Consider the following 19,960-nt stretch of genomic DNA (forward strand, 5'->3'; position numbering starts at 1 on the left):
TGTCTTCAGGTTTCCGCTGTTGAAGTCAGCTTTTGATCTGTCATTCCTTGAAAGAGACATTGTTCTTCTGGACTCTTTTTGAGATGTTATCTTTGTCTTGTTTTTTTGCAGCTTCCCTGTAAGTGTAGATTTCCTTATCCTAATCAGCATTTGGGCTTCTTAAGTCCATGCTTTGATGTCTAACTATCTAGCACTGAAGATACATCTTACTCAAATGGTTTTTGCCCCATTTTCTCTTCTTTTGGGACCCCAAATAAATACATATGTGTGTGTATTAGATTTTTTCATATTATTTTTTCTTTTCTTTATTTTTATTGAGACAGAATCTCACTCTGTCACCAGGTGCCAGGCCAGAGTGCAGTGGCACAATCTCGGCTCACTGCAACCTCCACCTCCCGGGTTCAAGCAATTCTCCTGCCTCAGCTGGTGCCTATAATCCTAGTACTTTGGAAGGCTGAGGCAGGAGGATCACTTGAGCCCAGGAGTTCAAGACCAACCTGAGCAACATGGTGAAACCTCGTCTCTACAAAAAATACACAAAAATTGGCTGGGTGTGGTGGCATGCGCCTGCAGTCCCAGCTACTCAGGAAGCTGAGGTGGGAGAAACACTTGAGCCCAGGAGGCAGAGGTTGCAGTGAGCCATGATTGCACCAGTGCATTCCGGCCTGGGCATGAATGAGATTCCATCTCGATAACAACCCTCCCACCACCAAAAAAAAAAAAAAAACAAACAAACCAAATCATTTTCACCAGGAAAATGCATTACTTTCAGTTACCTGCCTTGGCCTCCATGTTCTGCTATGTAAACCTGCCCCAGGAGGTTCTCATTCTACTTTAAACAAGTTTCCTCCTCCATTTGCCTAGTAGGACACACTGTCCTTCACCTTCCCTGCCCCATCCTGTTCCCTATGTGCCGGGAGTCCCTGGCTGAGTGCTGGGTAGATGGCGCAGACTAGTGGGACTTTGGTAACAGCAAGGACTTCCAGGGCAAGAAGTCTGAGAACCCCTAATTTAGCTGAAGTGGAATAACTACTTAAATTCTGGGACCATGGGCTGAGCTGGCTGATGTTACAGAGCTGTCCAAAGAGCTGTCCCATCTTTGATTTTGTTGTTAAGGTGACACAGGACAAAGATGCTCAATATGTAGTCCTGGGAGAGGGAAGAAGATGCCTGGTGACAATAACTTCTTGTTCATTGGAGGGAGGTTACCACCCCATCTTGGCTGTTTCCACTTGTACTTCTCAGGACCAACAGGGAAGACAGGTACCACCTTTTGGGAAGCAAAACCAAAGAAATCTCACCTGGCCCTTGAGTTGCTCTATGATAATCAAGTATTTGGAAAGACAGTGTGACTTACCTACAGAGTTGAGAGCCCCGTTGAAATGAATCTCTTCCAGGACAGGAATTTTGGGCCAGAGCAAAGGTCTTGCTTGTGGAAGACAGGGTTAGTCTAGGCATAAACACTCATATTTGTTCAATTTCTTTCTCATCAGTATGCTCCTAACACTGAATAAAGTTTCTGCATCGCTGATGAAAGGTTGGGATCCTAAGTCAAGACTTGATACAGCTTTGTTCTGTGGCTTGATCTGTCTGTCGCTCATTTTCCATGGCCAAAGTCTTCATTTGCGGTTCATCTCTTCCCTGACTTGGCAACGCCCTTGTGATTGTGCGTCTCCTACTCATTAACTATGCTAGTTGCCTCTGTGCTAAGGTACTGTGCTAAGAATGTAATAATGAAGGCCGACCCGGGCAGACACTGAACAACTAACAATATTAAATGTCATGAAGGGAAGGGATAGGTTGCAATGGGAACATCAAGAGCAAACTGAGCAAGGTTTGAAGAAGGTGGACAGAGTGATACTCTGAAGTACTGTGCCTTAAACCTACAAAAGAAGCAACAAGGGTGTGTGTATGTGTGTGTGTGTGTGTGTGTGTGTGTGTGTGTAGGGGGATGTTATTTAGTGGAAAAAACTTGGAATTGTAGCATTTGGTGGAAGGGACGTTTTTAGAAAAAAGGGTCTTGGTGTCTTGGGATATGAAGATTGTCTTAAAAAAGCAGCGGCAGCTGTTGGCCTCAAGCTTTACGACCTTCTGGGATCTTGCTATCTGATTTGTGGATTCTTTCAGGCTTTAAGAAGGTATTTTTTGGTCTTGTTCCATATTTTGACTTGTTTTCAGAAGGAAGGTTAATGCGAGTATTTGGAAGGCTTTTGCAGTAAGCCATCATCGTGCCACTGCACTTCAGTCCGAGTGACAGAGCGAGACCCAATTCCTCCAAAAAAGTGGTTTTTTTTTTTTTTTGCTAAGTGTAGTCCCAGGAACTTGCTAGAAATGAGGATTCTCAGGTCTCACCCCAGACATACTAACTCAAAGTTCAGGGGTGAGGTCTCACCATCTGTGTCCTACCGTGCTCTCCAGGTGATTCTGATGGATTCCAAAGTGAGCCATGTCCCTAGCACATAGTTACAAGTGATGGAAGCCTCAGGCAGCCATTGCAGTGAGTAGGTTGCAGGCATTTACAGGAAGCCAAGCAAGGATAGAAGAACTGAGGAATCTAAAGGCTTTGAGTATCTGGTATGGCCAACCTGGAGAAGAACAGGCAAAAAGAAGGGCTGATGTATTGAACAGGGCTTGGCAAAGCTTTTCTGTAAAGGACCAGACAGTTAACTACTTTGGGCTTCATGGACTCTATGGTCTCTGTCACATGGTCTCTGTCATGACTATTAAACTCTGCCATTGTCGTACAAAAGCAGCCATAGTCAAGACACGAATGAATGGAGCTGTGCTCCAATAAAAGTATGTACAAAAATAAGTGGCAGGCCAGATCTGGCCCTCAGGCAGTAGTTTATTCTAGCAGAATGTTTTACTCAGTGGGTAGTGATGCTGGTTGTTTTTGAGGAGTAGAAACCCTTTTTTCCTATTTACCCAAAGCAGGAACTGCTCAGGTTGAGGAACAGGGTGGAGATTCCAGAGTTTCCTTGTTCATATCCTCCTGCTCTCACAGTGAACCCTAAGAGTCTTCCTCAGAACACATTCTAATGCCATTTAAGAAGAGCACTCAGTGTCTAGGCTTGGGACCACGTACTCATTGCCCGAACGAGTAGGTAACTCTTCCAGAACCAATCTGGTCATATAACCAAGGCATGGAAGTGAGAAGAACTAGCCTGAGATCTGTTCTCTCTCCATCCATCTCTGGCCCTGAGGGTCCAGGAGATCCTCCTTTGCTCCAATGCATGGTTTCTTTCTCCATAGGTGCCGGGCAGCCTGCAGAGGCCAGTACAGATACCTGGAGTATGAGTCGTCGGTCAGATACCCTTCCTGTGCCCTCTGGCCAGACGAGAAGCCAGGTCCTCAGAGACCAGAGCATCTATACCCAGCTGTTGGAGGTGATGCGGCACTTGCAGCAGACCATGAGGGAGCACTTTGTGCAGCTGATGAGCAGGCAGGGCCTGCTGCAGGAACGGAGGCACATCCAGGCCATCCGTGAGCAGGAAGCCCTCCTAAGTCGCTTACTGTGCCAGATGATCAACCTCCTACAGTCTGGGGCCACGAGTGGCCTGGAGCCCCAACCCCTTTCTTCTGAGGACTCTAGGGGTGATGTCAGATATGGGCAGGGGACCCAACTAGCTGGGCAGCCTGATCCAGTTCCCCAACTGAGTGATTGTGAAGCTACCTTTGTCACTCGTGACCTGTCCAACCGTGGGACTGACATCTCTGCCCTCTATTGGTCGAGCTTCCAGGACTATAATGCCTACCAAAAAGACAAATATCATAAGGATAAGAACCCCTTGGTAAGAATTTGGGGTGTAGGGTGGGCAGCATCCTCACAGGCTTCAGTCACTTGGATGTATTGAGTCCTGTGCCAACTGTTCTACACACTGTCATTCTTTATAGCCTTAGGAAATGGGCACTCTTGTCATCTTGCAGATAAGGGAGTAACTGAAGAAATAAGGTGACATGCCCCAGAAAGTTGGAGAATTCCATCCATCCCCAAATCCCTCCCTGTCCCTAAATCCTAGCTCTTAATCATTAGGAGTCAGTCCCTGTGGTCACAGGGGCAAATGAGCCTACCCTTATGGAACTTAGCATAGTGATGAATGGAGTCAGCCACTAGGGCACAGGCATTAATAATCTCCCCAAGAGCATGAAAGCGATGCCTGCTTCAGGTGGTCTGGGAAGATGTCTTAAAGGCTCAGTCAGCCAGCTACATGGTGATGGCTGTGGCCATGACCCTCCAGGCAGATGTGAAACAGCACATGTGAAGTCTTTAAGATGAGAAGGGCTAGGAGTGATTGGGAAAGGAGGTCCAGTGGCCAGAGTAGAGACCACTGGTGCTGTGGCAGAAGGTGTGGACAGAGGTGGATGGGAGGTGTTAAGATGTTACCCTTAGGGGCCGGGAGTGGTGGCTAATGCCTGTAATCCCACCACTTTGGGAGGCCAAGGTGGGTGGATGGCTCAAGTCCAGGAGTTCGAGACCAGCTGGGCAACATGGTAAAACCCAATCTCTCCAAGAAATACAAAAACTAGCCAGGCGTGGTGGTGCACACCTGTAGTCCCAGCTATCTAAGAGGCTAGGGTGGGGGGATCACTTGACCCTGGCGGTGGAGGTTGCAGTGAGCTGAGATTGTGCCACTGCACTCCAGCCTGAGTGACAGAGTGGGACCCTATATCAAAAAATGAAAAGAAAAAGGAGGTTACCCTAAGGGTGATAGGAAACTGAAGAAAGGCTTACGGCAAAGTGGAGTCCTGAGCAGCTCTCCAGACAGAGGGTGGAGGGTAACATTAGCTACACCTTCCCCTCTGTTCCCATCTCTGTTCTCCTCTAATAACTAAGAAGGCTCTAATGTTTAAGGAGAAGTTGCAGAGGTAGGTGTCAGGTGGGGCTTTGGGGATTAAGGGTCCAGGCTCGGGCGTCAGGTAGATGGAGTTTTATCTATCACCCAAGTAGGTTATTCGACTTTTCTAACCTTCACTCTTTAAATCGGATCATATAGAATCTTCTCAGGAATTAAGACAACTCACGTGAAGCACTTGGTCTAGTGTCTGGCGTAAAATAAGAACTCAATGACTGGTTGATATGACACACCTTATTTATGCGGCTCTACGGAGGAAATTTGCAGGCTGTACTATTTTGTATTTTGGGTTCATGGAAAGCTTTCCTAACACTTAGAGTTGCCAGATGTGGATTGAATTGCCTTGTGGGCAGTGAGATCTCCATTTGAACTAGACCGGGATGAATATTTATTAGCATGTTTCAAGGGATCTATCAAGGGTGGAATAAGAGGATCAAACTGATCTTCGATTCCTTCCATCTCCAGGGCTTCATTAACCTTGGCACCAGTGAGAACAAGCTCTGCATTGACCTGATGGCTGAAAGAGTAAGACGTGTTCTGGGCTGTGTTGGGACCCACCCCTTCAAGGCTTAGTCCCCCTAGTATGCTTCTCAGCTGTGATAGATACTGGGGTAAGACACAGGAGTTTGGGGAAAGGAGTGGAGAAATAGCTTCTAGAATAGCACATCTAACCTCCTGGCCTTGCTGACCATCCAGAGGTGTTGATCAGGTGTATGGTGGGTAGGTTGCTATGGGAACCTCTGGGTCAAATACTTCCCAGTGAGGTATCTGTGTAATTTATGACAAGATGGCTGCCTCCATTAAGGAGCATGCAGTGTATATACCCATTCCCTTTCTGGGAGACCATGTATGTGGAGGGCAAACACTCGTACGAACTAGGAGTAGGATGAGGCCTCTCGGACTTCCCTGGCCTACCTGTCTTCATGTTCTATTTGTCAACAGTTGCAAGAAAGTGACATGAACTGCGTTGAGGAGGCCTTGCTGCAGTACCCTGATTGGAGAGGGCAGCCGTTGTAAGTGACCTTCAGAATTTAGGGTCTCTTGGTCCCACAGGCAGCTGTCCTTATCCAGAAGGAGGACTCAAGGCACCAAATTTTTTGTTGGTTACCTCCCTATGTCTTTGAGTAATAACTTCTAGAAAACGCCTAGAGCAAAACTCTATCAGGAGGCAGCCTGGTATAGTAGGAATAATTTAAAAGCCCTGAGTTCTTGTCCCAACTCTCATTTATTGTCTGTGTGACCTGGGGAGTTGATGGTCTCAGTCAGTAGCTCTGTAATGTGAGGTTGGACTGGGTAGTCAAGGTCCCTGTTAGGTTGGAAAATGACCATCTAAGCCAGGAGTGAGGAAAGGGGCTCGGGAACCACAGGGTCTCTCTGGGTCTGTTTACAGCCTGCGGGAAGAAGTGGCCCGGTTCCTGACCTACTACTGCAGGGCACCTGCCCCACTTGATCCAGAAAACGTGAGTCAGTTTCCCAGCCTTGCTGCCACCCTGGTGGAGGGCTATATTCTTGGAGGATGCTCTTCCCTTTCTAGAGGGTACAAGGAGAACCAGTGGAGACTCTCAGGGTCACAGCAGTGCGAAGGCCAGTGTGTCCCGGCTGAGGACGTTCCCTGTGCCTCTCCTGCTCAGGGGGATGGAGAAAGCGTGGCTACCCCTTCTAACAGGGGTATTGGTTTTGACTTCTGCCTCTCGTGTGTTGTCTTCAGGTGGTTGTTCTAAATGGCTGCTGCTCTGTCTTCTCTGCCCTGGCCATGGTTCTGTGTGACCCAGGCGGTAAGTCAGTGGGCTCTGCTTTCCCTGTCAGTGAAATACTGGCATGTGGGTAGGAACACACGGGCACTGGATTTTGAGGAAGAAAAGCATCTTGACTCAAGTCCTTTTCACCAAAGTGCTGGGGCTTCTCCCACACTGACTAGGATATCTTCCCATTTCTGTGGGAGCAAGGGGTTTGGATGCCCCATTTAATGGAAGAGAGACATGATGGACCTCAAGGAGGTATGCCCCAGGAATGACGATGGGAAGCCATTTACTATGTTCGTGGTTGGGCTTTCGGGCTCATCTGCAATACAGAGAGCCCTGGCAACAGGCTCAGACAATATAGATTTCTTATCTCCTCAAAGAAAGATTAATTAATCCTAGACCAAACAAGGTTGAATGGACTGTTCTCAGCCTCCCCCATAACAATGCTTAAGCAAGAGGCTCCAATCTTAAAGCACTCTGGATGCATGGATACAAGTGGCTAAGACAGTCCCTTTCATGCAAAGGAGCAGGTCTTCTGTTAGCTGCCCAGTAAGCCCGAATGGATGAGAAAAAAAGAACATGAGATCACCAGGTCCAAATGACTGGAGCCCTCCTTGTGGATGAATCTTGACCTCTGATATTTGGCCTGGATCAGATGAGGCTTTCCTAATAACCATCGCTCCATCTGCTAGTGAGCCTAGTTTGATTTGTGCCCTGAATTCTGAGCCAGTCACAGTGGTATTCCTCCATCTCCTTCTGGAGTGTACCCACAAAGAAGAAACTAGAGTTTTCTTTCCCCCAATGATGTCTATAATAATGGATAACTTTCATAGCACCTGAACCTAAGAGCATTAATCCCCAGGGAAGGGATTGTGAAACTGACTTTTTTACTGTCGATAGCTTTGCTAGGTTGGGGATCCCAGCAACAGGCTCTGATTGAAAGACCTTGGACTGATGGCTCTGTATCTCTGTTTCCAGAGGCCTTCCTGGTCCCCACTCCCTTCTATGGTGGTTTTGCCTTTAGCTCCCGCCTGTACGCCAAGGTTGAGTTGATTCCTGTCCACCTGGAGAGTAAGGTTCGCATGGGGCCCCTTCCCTGCTCTGTACCCCTAGGCAATGGACTGTTCTGGGGACACTTAAAGGGGTAGAAGGGCTTGCTTTCTACCCATCTAAGTGGTTGGGTAGAGGTGGAGAAACTGGGTTGGAGAGGGCATGTGGGCTGGCACCCTGGCATGGAGGCAGAGGATTGTCTGGGGTTTATGGGAATGAGGAATCAAGGCTTAGATTTTAAGAGACATTTCTTACGTGATGTTTCTCTTCCAGATCACTGCTATAAACACCTATCCTTTCCAGCTCACTGTGGACAAGTTAGAGGAAGCCCTCTTTGAAGCTAGGCTTAAGGTAAGGAGGGAACCACATTTTTAGGGTGACCGCTGCTGGTCCCAAAAGGGATTTGAGTATTGAAACTCTGGTACTGCTTGTTCACTGAGACCTGGCGGGCTGTCGGAAGTCAGAAGAGACAGTGAATGATCCAGGGGTTTGTCCGTTTAGGATCCCTGAGTCCTGTGGGATGTTGTGGCAGCCCCAGACTTCCTTCCTCTTCTCCCTCTGTGGGCATTACAGTAGTTGCTGCTTCAGGATCCTACGTAGGCCTTCTGGATGTCCTGACCTGTAAAAGATCCTTGGCTGAATTTAGGGTAGATACGAAGGCCTTGTATTCACTCAGTTATGTTTGAGTTTTTCCTAGGGGAAAGATATCCGAGGCCTTGTGCTAACCAACCCTCAGAATCCTTTGGGTGACATCTACTCCCCAGACTCACTGATGAAATACCTGGAATTTGCCAAGAGGTATGAGTTCCACCCCTTGAGACTAGGTGATGTTCCTTGAAAGGGTTCCCATCACTTGTAGTCAAGAAGTCAAGAGCCAGATCTGGTGGCATATTCCTGTAATCCTAGAACTTTGGGAGGCCAAGGTGGTGGATCACTCGAGGTCAGGAGTTTGAGACCAGCCTGCCCAACAGGGTGAAACCTTGTCTCTACTAAAAATACAAAAATTAGCCAGGCATGGTGACAGGCGCCTGTAATCCCAGCTACTTGGGAGGCTGAAATATGAGAATCACTTGAGCCCGGGAGGAGGAAGTTGCAGTGAGCTGAGATCGTGCTGCTGCACTCCAGCCTGGGCAACAGAGTGAGACTGTCTCAAAAAGTAATTTACAAAAAAAAAAACGTAATTTACTCTAAATCTTCTCACTATACACCATAGTTTTTGGAGTTATGTGCAACTAACTGAAATTAAGACAACAGAAAACGTAACCACGTACTTACCACTTCAAACTTTTTGCCATTTCCTTTCTAGCCTCTGCCCATGTACCCATGTATTGTCATTTACATAACAGTCAAAATATAGTTTTGTTTTCTGAGGAAAATGTCACTTACAAATACATGCTTTGTTACTTTTCTGCTTAAGCCTTAAGTACTTTCTCTCAGCATCCATTTCCAAAGGCAGGGCTGGGGGGCCAAGGAAGAGACTCTCAGACCTTGATATGATGAAGACATGTTTCTGCAGAACTTCATGATCCTTTCCTAAAAGTGCCTTAACCTCAGTTTTCTCTGGAGTCCTGAAATAGTCCTATTACTTAAAGCAGATAACCTTCCATTTTCCATTAGAAAGAGACTCAGTCAAACTTCATGACTAACCCAAACCAATGAATGGTGCAGCATGGGGTCAGGAAGAAAAATGCTAGAGGGGGTGGGCAGGAATTGGATAGAATGGGTTCACATTCCCAGCTACAGCACCTGCTAATTGAGGGAACTGACTTTACAGTGCAGAGCCTTAGTTCCTTTTTTTTTTTTTTTTTGAGATGGAGTCTTGCTCTGCTGCCCAGGATGGAGTGCAGTGGCACGATCTCCGATCACTGCAACCTCTGCCTCTTGGGTTCAAACAATTCTCCTGCCTCAGCCTCCTGAGTAGCTAGGATTACAGGTGTGCACCAACACACCCAACTAATATTTGTATTTTAGGTAGAGATGGGGTTTCACCACGTTGGCCAAGCTGGTCTTGAACTCCTGGCCTTGTGATCTGCCTGCCTTGGCCTCCCAAAATGCTGGGATTACAGGCGTGAGCCACCGTACCCAGCCCACCTTAATTTATTCATGTGAAATGGAGATGACAGTTCTGAGGGTTGTTGGGAGAATGAATGAGGCACATACGCAGTTAGGAGCTCCTGACTCTACCAGTTAAAAATTCTCTGGGCCACCCAGCCTCTTCCCATAGTCTCTGCTTGATGGTTGAATGGTTAGCTAAGGTTAGACAAGATGCTTTCATATGTGTCTTTTGGGTCCTGTTCCTTCCCAGTACCCCCAAGCCAGGTCTAAGGGTCCCTTCTGGTGTACCACCCCATCTGCCTTACTGTGCCCCTTGGAGGCTCAGATGGGCTGCTGGAGCAGTAGGAGTGCATGATCTGTGTCCAGAGAACACCATAAAAGACATGAGTTAAGATGACAAAGATGCTTGTAAAAAGCATGCAAAGACAGAATATTACAGAGAGAAGCTAGAACTTGTTCTCCTTCTTTCGTCTCGTCTACAGGCATGATCTACATGTGATTATAGATGAGATTTACATGCTGTCTGTGTTTGATGAATCCATCACATTCCACAGTGTTCTGAGCATGAAAAGGTGAGTTGGTCTCGGCTGGAGTTGGGAACGAGAACCACAAGCTTCTGGTTTTGCAAGGTGAGTTCATGTGACATGAACTTAACTGGCTACATGCTAGGAACAGAGTTAACTGCCCACAGGGGCTGTGAATACAAGCAAAGCATCATCTTTCCCCCTAAATATCTTCTAGTCTATATGCTATTTTGTATACAGATAATTTAAGGTCAAGATAGAAAGTCTACTGTCAAAGGTCAAAATAAAGCCTCATAAAATGCCAGGGTAGGAGCTTTTATGAGGCTCCTACAGGGAAAGAAAAAGGGGGCAGAACCTTCTGAAGGGTGGTATCTTGCCCTAGAGATGGGAGTCCCGCAACCAAAGCAAAAGAAGGAAGTGCCTGGCAGAAGGAACCGCTTCACCAAAGGCGGGGCAGTAAGAAATACTCAGGCACTTCTAGAAATGATAGTGGCCCAACTGCCAAGACGGTGGCTTTGGCCAAGCTGTAGGAGAGCCACACATCACGCTGAAGGTCCTAGACTTTGTTCAGTGGGCACTCAGGTGCTGTTCCCTCTAGGTCTTCAAAGATACCTTGTGTTGACTTCCTGGCTTAATTGGGACAACTGTTGCTTGAATTTTTGGCCCTGTAGGCCCTGCTATCTAGGAAGAACCTCACGTCCACTTTCCCCTCGTTGGCCCCAGATCTTCATCAACTACTTGTCTCTAACCTTAGTTATTTTTTCCATTTCTTCTTCAGTTTGCCTGATCGCAACAGGACCCACGTGGTCTGGGGTACCAGTAAGGTGAACCATAGCTTTTTCTCCTTGGCTAGGGAAGGAGGGGGAGCCAGGAATAGAAGGCAGACAAAACACTTGTTCCTGTTCCACTCTTCTTCCTCTAGGATTTTGGCATCTCTGGCTTCCGCTTCGGTGCTCTGTACACCCACAACAAGGAGGTAGCCTCTGTGGTCAGTGCCTTCGGCTACCTCCACAGCATCTCTGGCATCACTCAGCACAAGCTGTGTCAACTGCTCCGGAACACAGGTACTGAGCTCCAGTGCAGGCCAGCATGTTGGCCGGACCTCATGGCCATGGGGAACTCTTGGATTTGCTTGGGCTCTGATGTGCCCTTAATATACCGAGATTCTATTTGCTGTCTCAGATTTAACTGTGGCAAGACGTGAAGACTGAAGGAGGGAGAGAGAGGTCAGATAACACAGCGCCATGTAGATAGAAGATGGAGGTGCTGTTTTAAAACACAAGATGAGGCCAGGCGTGGCTTATGCCTGTAATCCCAGTACTTTGGGAGGCTGAGGCAGGCAGATTACTTGAGATCAGGAGTTCGAGACCAGCCTGGCCAACATGGCGAAACCAGGCCTCTACTAAAAATGCAAAATTAGCCAGGTGTGGTGGCGCATGCCTGTAATTTCAGCTACTTGAGAGGCTGACGCAGGAGAATTGCTTGAACTGGGGAGGTAGAGGTTGCAGTGAGCCGAGATCACACCACTGCACACCAGCCTGGGCAACAGATCAAGACTCTATCTCAAAAAACAAACAAACAAACAAACAAACCACAAAATGCAAAAACAACAGCAATAACAAAAACACAAGATGAGCTTAGGTGAATGTTTTCCTTCCCCAAAGCCCTGTTTGCTTTAGACAAAGATTATTTAAAAAAAAAAAAGCTACCCTGACTCTTCCAATACAACATGATCTCATCTTCCAAGGTGGCCAAAGGAGAGCTGCCATTTGGGCAAGTTGGTGTGGCTGGGCCTGGGGCACCTGGGTTCATCTTCCCCTCGCTTGGATCTCAAATGAATGCTGGCCTCAGAAGGGACTTACCCCTTTAGAGCCATGGCCCAAACTTAGAAGAGACTCCCTTTCTTTAGTTCCCTATAATAGAACAGATACCAAGCTGGAAGTTTTGATTAATAGCTGGGATATGATGAAGCAAACTAATGTCATTATATTTGCTGGTTTAGAAAACAATTTGCTTTCAGCTCTGGGAGGGGAGAGAAGTAGATAGGAGAAATCCAACTGACTGGTTCCCTAGATAGCAAGACCTTTGATACTTGGTGGTAACCAGATCCCAGCCCCTTGAATGCTCGTCCTCAGTCTTGGATGGACCTGGGAGTTTCCCAGGGAGCTTAAATACTGTTCCATCTTCAAAGATCCTGATTCAGATGATCCAGGGGTATAGCCTGAGCATCAAGCCTTCTAACAACTCTCCAAGTGGTTCTGTTCTATGAATGCTGAGGGCAGTTGGGCCAAGAGCATCCCCCAGCATACATCCATTCCTCCCCCTGCATTGTATGAGGCTCAAATTCCAGAGGTAGGAGCTGTGAGTCCCTGCCGCTTGCCCAGTTGACAACAGCAGCTGTAACCCCTGTTAGGGGATTGACTCCTTGCCTCAGGGCTGTAAACTCAAAGGGAACTTTCCTACTAGACCTTTGAAAAGCCCAGTGTCTCTACAGGAGCCTTAGATAAGAAGTGGGTGTATTGGGTGTGGCTACCATCAGCTTGAATATAATAGTCTTAGAAATAGCGTGTGGGGTGCAGTGGCTGTCACCTATAATCCCAGCACTTTGGGAGGCCAAAGCAGGCGGATCACTTGAATCCAGGAGCTGGATACCAGCCTGGCCAACATAGCGAAAACTCATCTCTTCTAAAAATACAAAAATTAGCTGGGTGCGGTGGTGTGCGCCTGTAGTCTCAGTTACTCAGGCGGCTGAGACATGAGAATTACTTGAGCCCAGGAGGTGGAGATTGCAGTGTGCCGAGATTGTACCACTGCACTCCAGCCTGGGTGACAGAAGGAGGCTGATTTATTTTTGTTTTTTGTGTTTTTTTTTTGCATAAAGCCCAGGAAGGGAGCATTTGGGAAGGAATTCTCCATAGATTTCTGTGGTCATATCTGTGATGGTGTTTTTTCTCTACCCATCCAGAATGGATCGACAAAGTGTACCTACCCACCAATCGCTTCCGGCTCCGGGAAGCTCACAAATACGTCACTGCTAAGCTGAAGGCATTGGAAATCCCCTTTCACAACCGCAGCTCTGGCCTCTATGTCTGGATCAACTTGAAAAAGGTGAGTTCTGGGAATGAGGACCAGTGTTCTTGGGCAGACCTGCCAGGTGGGTCTTGGGCTCAGCTCTGTTCCTCTGCCCTACCTAGTACCTGGATCCCTGTACATTTGAAGAAGAACAGCTCCTCTATCGCCGCTTCCTGGACCACAAGCTGTTGTTATCCTGTGGCAAAGCTTACATGTGTAAGGAGCCAGGCTGGTTCTGCCTCATCTTTGCAGATGAGCTCCCCCGGCTAAAACTGGGTGAGTGGAGCTGACCTCCCGATCTCCCATCAAATTTCAACCTCCCCCTGCCTTTAAACATCCTATGTATCTAGCCCTTCTTTATTCCCTGTTTCCATGTCTATCTTTAATTAAGCGCTTTTGCAAATAAGAACTGATACATATCTCAAGCACCTGTCCATTCATTACCCATTTGGGATATCTGTTCTGTGACTGCCATTGAGTGAGACATTGGGCTCACAAGCTAAAAAGTAGTACTCTGCCCTTGTGGGGCTGGCAGCCCTAGGGGAGGTGGCACAGGCAGATGACTATGGAAGTCCCTGTATGCCATATGGGGACATACCTCTAGAGAGTTTAGATTCTTCTCTGAGGTTATAGAGAATAGGACACTGATGTTAACATTTATTTATCGCATTCCACTACATGCCAGATGGTGTTCTAGCTGCTGGGAACATAGCAGTGAATCGTTCATTGTCATGAAGGTTTTTGTTGAAGAATTCTTTTGAGCTAGTATAGAAGGTAGGCTGAGTGAAGAGACACTAGAGGCAAGTGGAAATCCTGATTAGGCCAGGGCCATAAGCTCCAGAGTACAGGCTTTGATACGAGACATTGAGATGTCTCGCAGGCTGACATAACAATGGTATTCAAAAAGAAGTCACGGATGTAACATGAGACTTGGAAATCCATCCCAAAGATGGGAGGGCTGAAGTTCAAGATCCCTGAATGAGAGGCTCTTAGGGTTGACCATGACCTGGATATGTCTGGGACCTACTTGCAAACCCACTAAACCATACTTCTTCTGTCTGTCCCCATTTGGACCCTCTAGCCATGCGTCGGTTCTGCGATGTGCTGGAGGAGCAGAAGCAGGATTTGATAGTGAAGCAGTTGGAAGACGCAATGCGGGAGTAAGGTGCCTGCCTCCCAACCAGAAGCTCCAGGCTGTCACTTGCTCAGGGACCCCCTAATGTCAGCCTCTGGCCCAGAAGTCCGGGGTGTCTTCTTATCAGGGTTGCAATGGAGAAAATGGTGGACTCCTCCAGAAAGTCTCATCTGACCCAGCCATCACCCTCTTGTAGCTGAGTGCCTGCTGTCTTTGGAAGCTTTGCATCTTTTTAGTCTTTGCTAGCCATTATATATGCAAAATGTTTTTATTGGGGTTGGGGTGGGAAGGCCTAGAGGTACCTAGAGAAATAAAGGAAGCTCTCTGGGCCCCTATTTAGATGGTTTATTTTTATCTAATAAATTCTATCTTCTTTTAAATTCTAGACCCAATTTATTTTCCTGTTTACATTCTTCATAATCATTTTTGGAAGCCAGATGATTTTCTGTCCTCCTTAATATTTAAATTCTAAGGCAGGTTCTGTGTGCAGAATACTGTCTGGAGCAGGCCAGAAAAGGAAAGAAGTCATCTTTAACTGATAAGGCATTTTCCAGGCATTGGATGCAGTGTTCTGTAGGATTCTTAGGAAATCACATCCACTTCCACATGACCTGCTAAGAGGCAGGTGGGAATATCATTGCAGGTATTCCTGCTTCCAGACGCTAGAGTTTGTTCCACTTTTACCTTTCCAAAAGGCTTTTAAAGTCTCTTGCTGGGTGTGGGGCTCATGCCTGTTATCCCAGCACTTTGGGAGGCTGGGGCCAGGGAATGGCTTGAGGCCAGGTGTTTGAGACCAGCCTGAGCAAACAAGACCCTGTCTCTACAAAAAATGAAATTAGCTGGGTGTGGTGATGTTCAGGAGGCTGAGGTGGGAGCTTCACTTGAGTCTAGGAGGTCAAGCCTGCAGTGAACCATGATCATGCCTCTGCACTCCAGCCTAGGGACAGAGACCCTGTCTCTAAAAAAAATCTGACAAGCTTGATGTCTTAGTCCCTTTCTGATGTCAAAATATCACAAACTGGATGGCTTATAAACAAATCTTTCTCACGGTTCTGGAGGCTGGAAAGGCCAAGATCAAGGCCCTGGCAGATTTGGTATCTGGTGAGGGTCCCATCTTCCTACTGTCATTGTGTGTGGCAGAAGGGGTGAGGAGTCTTCCTCTGCCTTCATGACCTAATCATGTTTAAGGCCCCTACCTTCTAATACCATCATCTCGGGGGTTAGGATTTCAAATATGAATATTGGGGCAACACATTCAGTTCCTGGCATTGGGGTTGTCCATCTCCATCTCTAGTGTTTTCAGTTGTTCGAATCAAACCACCCATCAGTTTCTCTGCAAAGCCCTCGCATGTTACAGCACTGATGCTGTGAAATGGGCAGAACAGAGACTACCACCATTTTGTGGATGAAGAAAGAGCTCACAGTACCAGCTGGTGGCTTTAGTTAGTCACCTGGATTTGTGGCCTTACTTGCTCCAAGTCCAAATTTGTTTATTCTTCAATGTCAGTTTTCTTCCACTAGTTTTTTTTTTAAATAAAAAGAAGCAAGCCAATACATTGACTCTTTGAGGTTTTGTTTATACCAGAAAAGATTCTTTGCAAATTGACAGTGGCTACTAGAAATAGAATGGTAATTCATTGGAAGCATGCAGGAGCTCACGAGACAAGAAAAGAAGGTGAAGATGGGAACCACAGATGCTACTGGGATCTCTGTCATAGGAACCAATAGCCAGGCTTGAGGGCACTGTCCCTAGGATGGAAAGAATGATGCCTTCTGTGGAAGGGGAAGGCTGTTTCTGTCTTCTGTCCCACTCACCATTCAGGTGGTAGAATGTCAAACCAAGCATGGGCCACAGACTGGAGCAGAGATCACAAACCTGAAACATGACCCCAGAAGGGAAAAGGGAGTTCACCTATGAAAAATTCAATGGTTTTTGTTTTTGTTTTGCAAGGAAATATGGGTATAATGAAAACCCTGTGCTTCTCGGGCTTAAGGATAGTGTTTTGAGATTTATTTAGGAGAATGAGATGATTCCTGAAGCACTCCCACGTGGGAGTTTTTATGCATGGTTTGTAAGCTAGAGAAGGTTTTGGAAGATCTGACTTAGATGTATATATTTATAGGGGTCAAAGGTTCGAGACACATTTTCAGATACTGTGTCAGAGGTCTTGGCATTGATTCAAACCCACTGAGTTGGTATAATGCTAATGGAGGCAAAAGTTTCCTTGAAGGTAGCTCTTCATGTGCATGATACAGCTCTTTTTTTCGGGGTCGGGGAGACAGAGTCTCACTCTGTTGCCCAGACTGGATTGCAATGGCGCAGTCTCAGCTCACCGCAACCTCTGCCTCCTGGTTCAGTGATTCTCCTGCCTCTGCCTCCCAAGCAGCTGGGACTACAGGCATGTGCCACCATGCCCAGCTAATTTGTGTATCTTATTTTTATTTATTTATGTATTTAGAGATGGAATCTTGCTCTGTCACCAGGCTAGAGTGCAGTGGCACGATCTCGGCTCACTGCAACCTCTGACTCCTTGGTTCAAGCGATTCTCCTGCCTCAGCCTCCCGAGTAGCTGGGATTACAGGCATGCGCCACCACGCCCAGCTGATTTTTTTATTTTTAGTAGAGACAGGGTTTCACCATGTTGGCCAGGCTGGTCTCAAACTCTCCATCCAAATACTAGAGTTTGTTCCACTTTTACCTTTCCAAAAGGCTTTTAAAGTCTCTTGCTGGGTGTGAGGCTCATGCTTGTAATCCCAGCACTCAAGTGATCTGCCCGCCTCAGCCTCCTAAAGTGCTGGGCTGAGCCACCGCGCCCAGCCGATACAGCTCTTTGAAAGGAACCTCTAGTATAATGTTGACTAAAAGTGGTGAGGGAGGATAGCTTGCCTTGTTCTCAATCTTAGCAGCATTGAGTGCAATCTTCCTCTCTTGAGTATAATGTTACTGTATTTTTCATTCTACCCTTTATCTAATAAAGTTTCCTTCCATTACAAGTTTGCTGGGAGTTTTACCACCTATGAGGGTTCAGTGTTGTTAGATGTTTTTAATCTGCATCTACAGAGATAATTTTTCTCTTGATTATCAATGTGGTAAGTTACATTGATTTTTAAAAATGTTAAAGCATTTTAACATTCCCATTGCTGCAATAAACCCTGTTTGGCCATGATGCATCGTCCTTTTATATACCATTGACTTTGGTTTGATATTTTAAGAATTTTGCATTCAAGAGGGACATCATTCTATAATTTTTTTGTAATACATTGTTAGTTTCAGTATCATGATTAATACTGGTTTCATAGCTGTTTGGGAAACTGTTCCTTCCTCAACTTTCTAGAAGTTTGTGTCTGAAAAAACATCTTCAATCTTTAAATGTTTGGTTGAATTCAGCTGTAAAGCCATAAGGGCCTAGAGTTTTTTGTTCGTTTTTTTTTTTTTTTTTTTTTTTTTTTTTTGTGAGAAGCCTTTTACTTATAAATTCAATTTCCGTGATAGTTCAAGTTTTCTATATTTTGTGTCAGTTTTAGTTTTTTGTGCCTTTCAATAAAGCTTATTTCATCTATATTTACTGACATAAAATTGGTTATACATATTCTGTTAGCCTTTAATATATATATATAGGATCTTTAGTTGTATCTTCTTTTCATTTTCTGATACTGAAATTGATACATGCAGGAGACAGATAAGGGGGAGGGTCTCCCAAGAATCTCCAACCCATTTGTGCACTGGGAGAATAAGGCGGAGCCCAGGGAAGCCACAGGTAAGCTCAGCAGGGAGGAGTCTGGCTTCTTCAGCTCCTGTATGGTGGTCTGGGATTCAATCTGTGAGTGGGGACCTGTCAGCAGGACCCCTCTCGCTTTGCTGAGAGTATTTTTCTTTTTTCCTTTACACCCAATAAATTCTGTTCCCCTCACCCTTCAATGTGTCCATGTTCCTAGTCCTTCCTGGTCATGTTACAAGAACCTGGTTTTAGATGAAGTGAGGAGCAAAATTCTGCAACAAAGTGAGGTTTTTTTTGATCAGTGGATCTAACTGTTTCTCAACTGTATCAAACTTTTCAAAGAAACAACTTTCGGTTTCATTGATTTTTCCTCTATTGCTTCTATTTCATTTCTGCTCTTATCTTTAATTCTATTTACTTTGGGTTTAATCTGGTCTCTTTTTTTTCTAGCTTCTTAATGTGGAAGCGTAGATCATTTGCTTTAAGTTGGTTTCAGATATATACATTTAAAACTATTCATTTCTCACTTAGCATTATTTTAGCTACATTCCATAAACTTTGATCTGCTGGTTTTTAACCATTCAAAATATTTTCTACTTTCACTTGTGATTTCGTTTTTTAAATCAAAGGTTTGCTTAGCAAATATAACTTAAGTTTCCAAATATGTGGGGATTGTTCAGCTTTCTTTGTTAATGATTTCTACTTTAATTTCATCGTGGTTTCAACGTAGTCTGTGGTTTCAATCCTTTGAAATGTATTAAGACTGTTTATGGCCAGATTTGTTTGTAGCCATGTGGCCTATCTTAATGTTTCATTTGCACTTGAAAAGAAGTATATTCTGTGGTATTGGGGATGTTGTTCTATAAATGTCAATTAGATTAAATTTTTGCATAATGTCCAAAACTTCTGATCCTTAGTGTCTTTGATCCGTTTAATCTATCACTGAGAGAGAGTGGTAAACAATTTCCCAGTTATGATTATGGACTTGTATTTTCTCTTTTTTATTCTGCCAGTTTCTGCTTGCTGTATCTTGAAGCTTTGTTATTAAGAGCATAAACTTTTAAGATTGTCATCCTGATGAATTCATCATTTTATTATGATAAAATGCTCCGTTTTATTTTTGGTAATTCTTTTTGTCTTGAAGCCTGCTATGTCAGATACCAATATGAACACATCAACTTTTTTTTTATGGTGATTATTTGCTTGGTATTTTTTTCCCCATTTTTACCTCTGACCATTTGTTTTTATATTTAAAGCGTGTCTTTTGCACACGCCATATGCTAGATTCTTGCTGTTTTACTCAGTCTGCTGATCTTTTAATTGATCTTTAGTCAATCTGCATTTAACGTAATGTGTGTGTGTTTTCCGCATGGGACAAATGCCTGCGTTTGTTGTTTGGTGAAGTTAAATCCCCCCGCTGTGTGCTTCCATGGTACCCAGTAAATAGTCTTTTTTCAATAGTCTGCACATTGTAAGTCTGCCTTCCCAGTGGACCATGCAGGCCTCGGTTTGTCCTGCTCATTACCATATCTTCGCACTTTACGGAGACCTGGCACAAAACAGGCATTCACTGAGATCTGAATTACGTAGAAGATTTAAACAGAGGAAAGTGATGGCTTCCTTATCTTTGTGATGGAAGAAAGTGATGGAAGAAAACACTGAGGGCCAGAAACGTCATGAGAGTTGCTCAAGGTCACAGTGTTAGCTAGTGGCAAGGTAAAAGTGAAGACAAGAAGTGGAATGGCCAGAAGACAGCCATGTGTTCCCAGCCATACCTGTACTGAGAGAGTCTGCTTATTTCCTTTCATGG

General features: G+C 45.5%; 1 protein-coding gene across 1 annotated transcript; it reads left to right on the forward strand.

Moving 5' to 3' along the window:
- Nucleotides 1–3,285: 3,285 nt before the first annotated feature.
- ACCSL (1-aminocyclopropane-1-carboxylate synthase homolog (inactive) like) lies at nucleotides 3,286–14,811 on the forward strand. Its single transcript, XM_035264341.3, has 14 exons — nucleotides 3,286–3,791; nucleotides 5,319–5,378; nucleotides 5,796–5,866; nucleotides 6,244–6,313; nucleotides 6,562–6,628; nucleotides 7,574–7,671; nucleotides 7,919–7,996; nucleotides 8,343–8,443; nucleotides 10,183–10,272; nucleotides 11,003–11,048; nucleotides 11,147–11,288; nucleotides 13,190–13,332; nucleotides 13,419–13,572; nucleotides 14,378–14,811. Exons 1-14 carry the CDS (start codon nucleotides 3,294–3,296, stop codon nucleotides 14,458–14,460), a joined length of 1,701 nt encoding a protein of 566 aa, XP_035120232.2. The 5' UTR covers nucleotides 3,286–3,293; the 3' UTR covers nucleotides 14,461–14,811.
- Nucleotides 14,812–19,960: the final 5,149 nt, after the last annotated feature.

Source organism: Callithrix jacchus, chromosome 10 (assembly GCF_049354715.1).
Source record: "Callithrix jacchus isolate 240 chromosome 10, calJac240_pri, whole genome shotgun sequence".
Classification (NCBI taxonomy): Eukaryota; Metazoa; Chordata; class Mammalia; order Primates; family Cebidae; genus Callithrix; species Callithrix jacchus.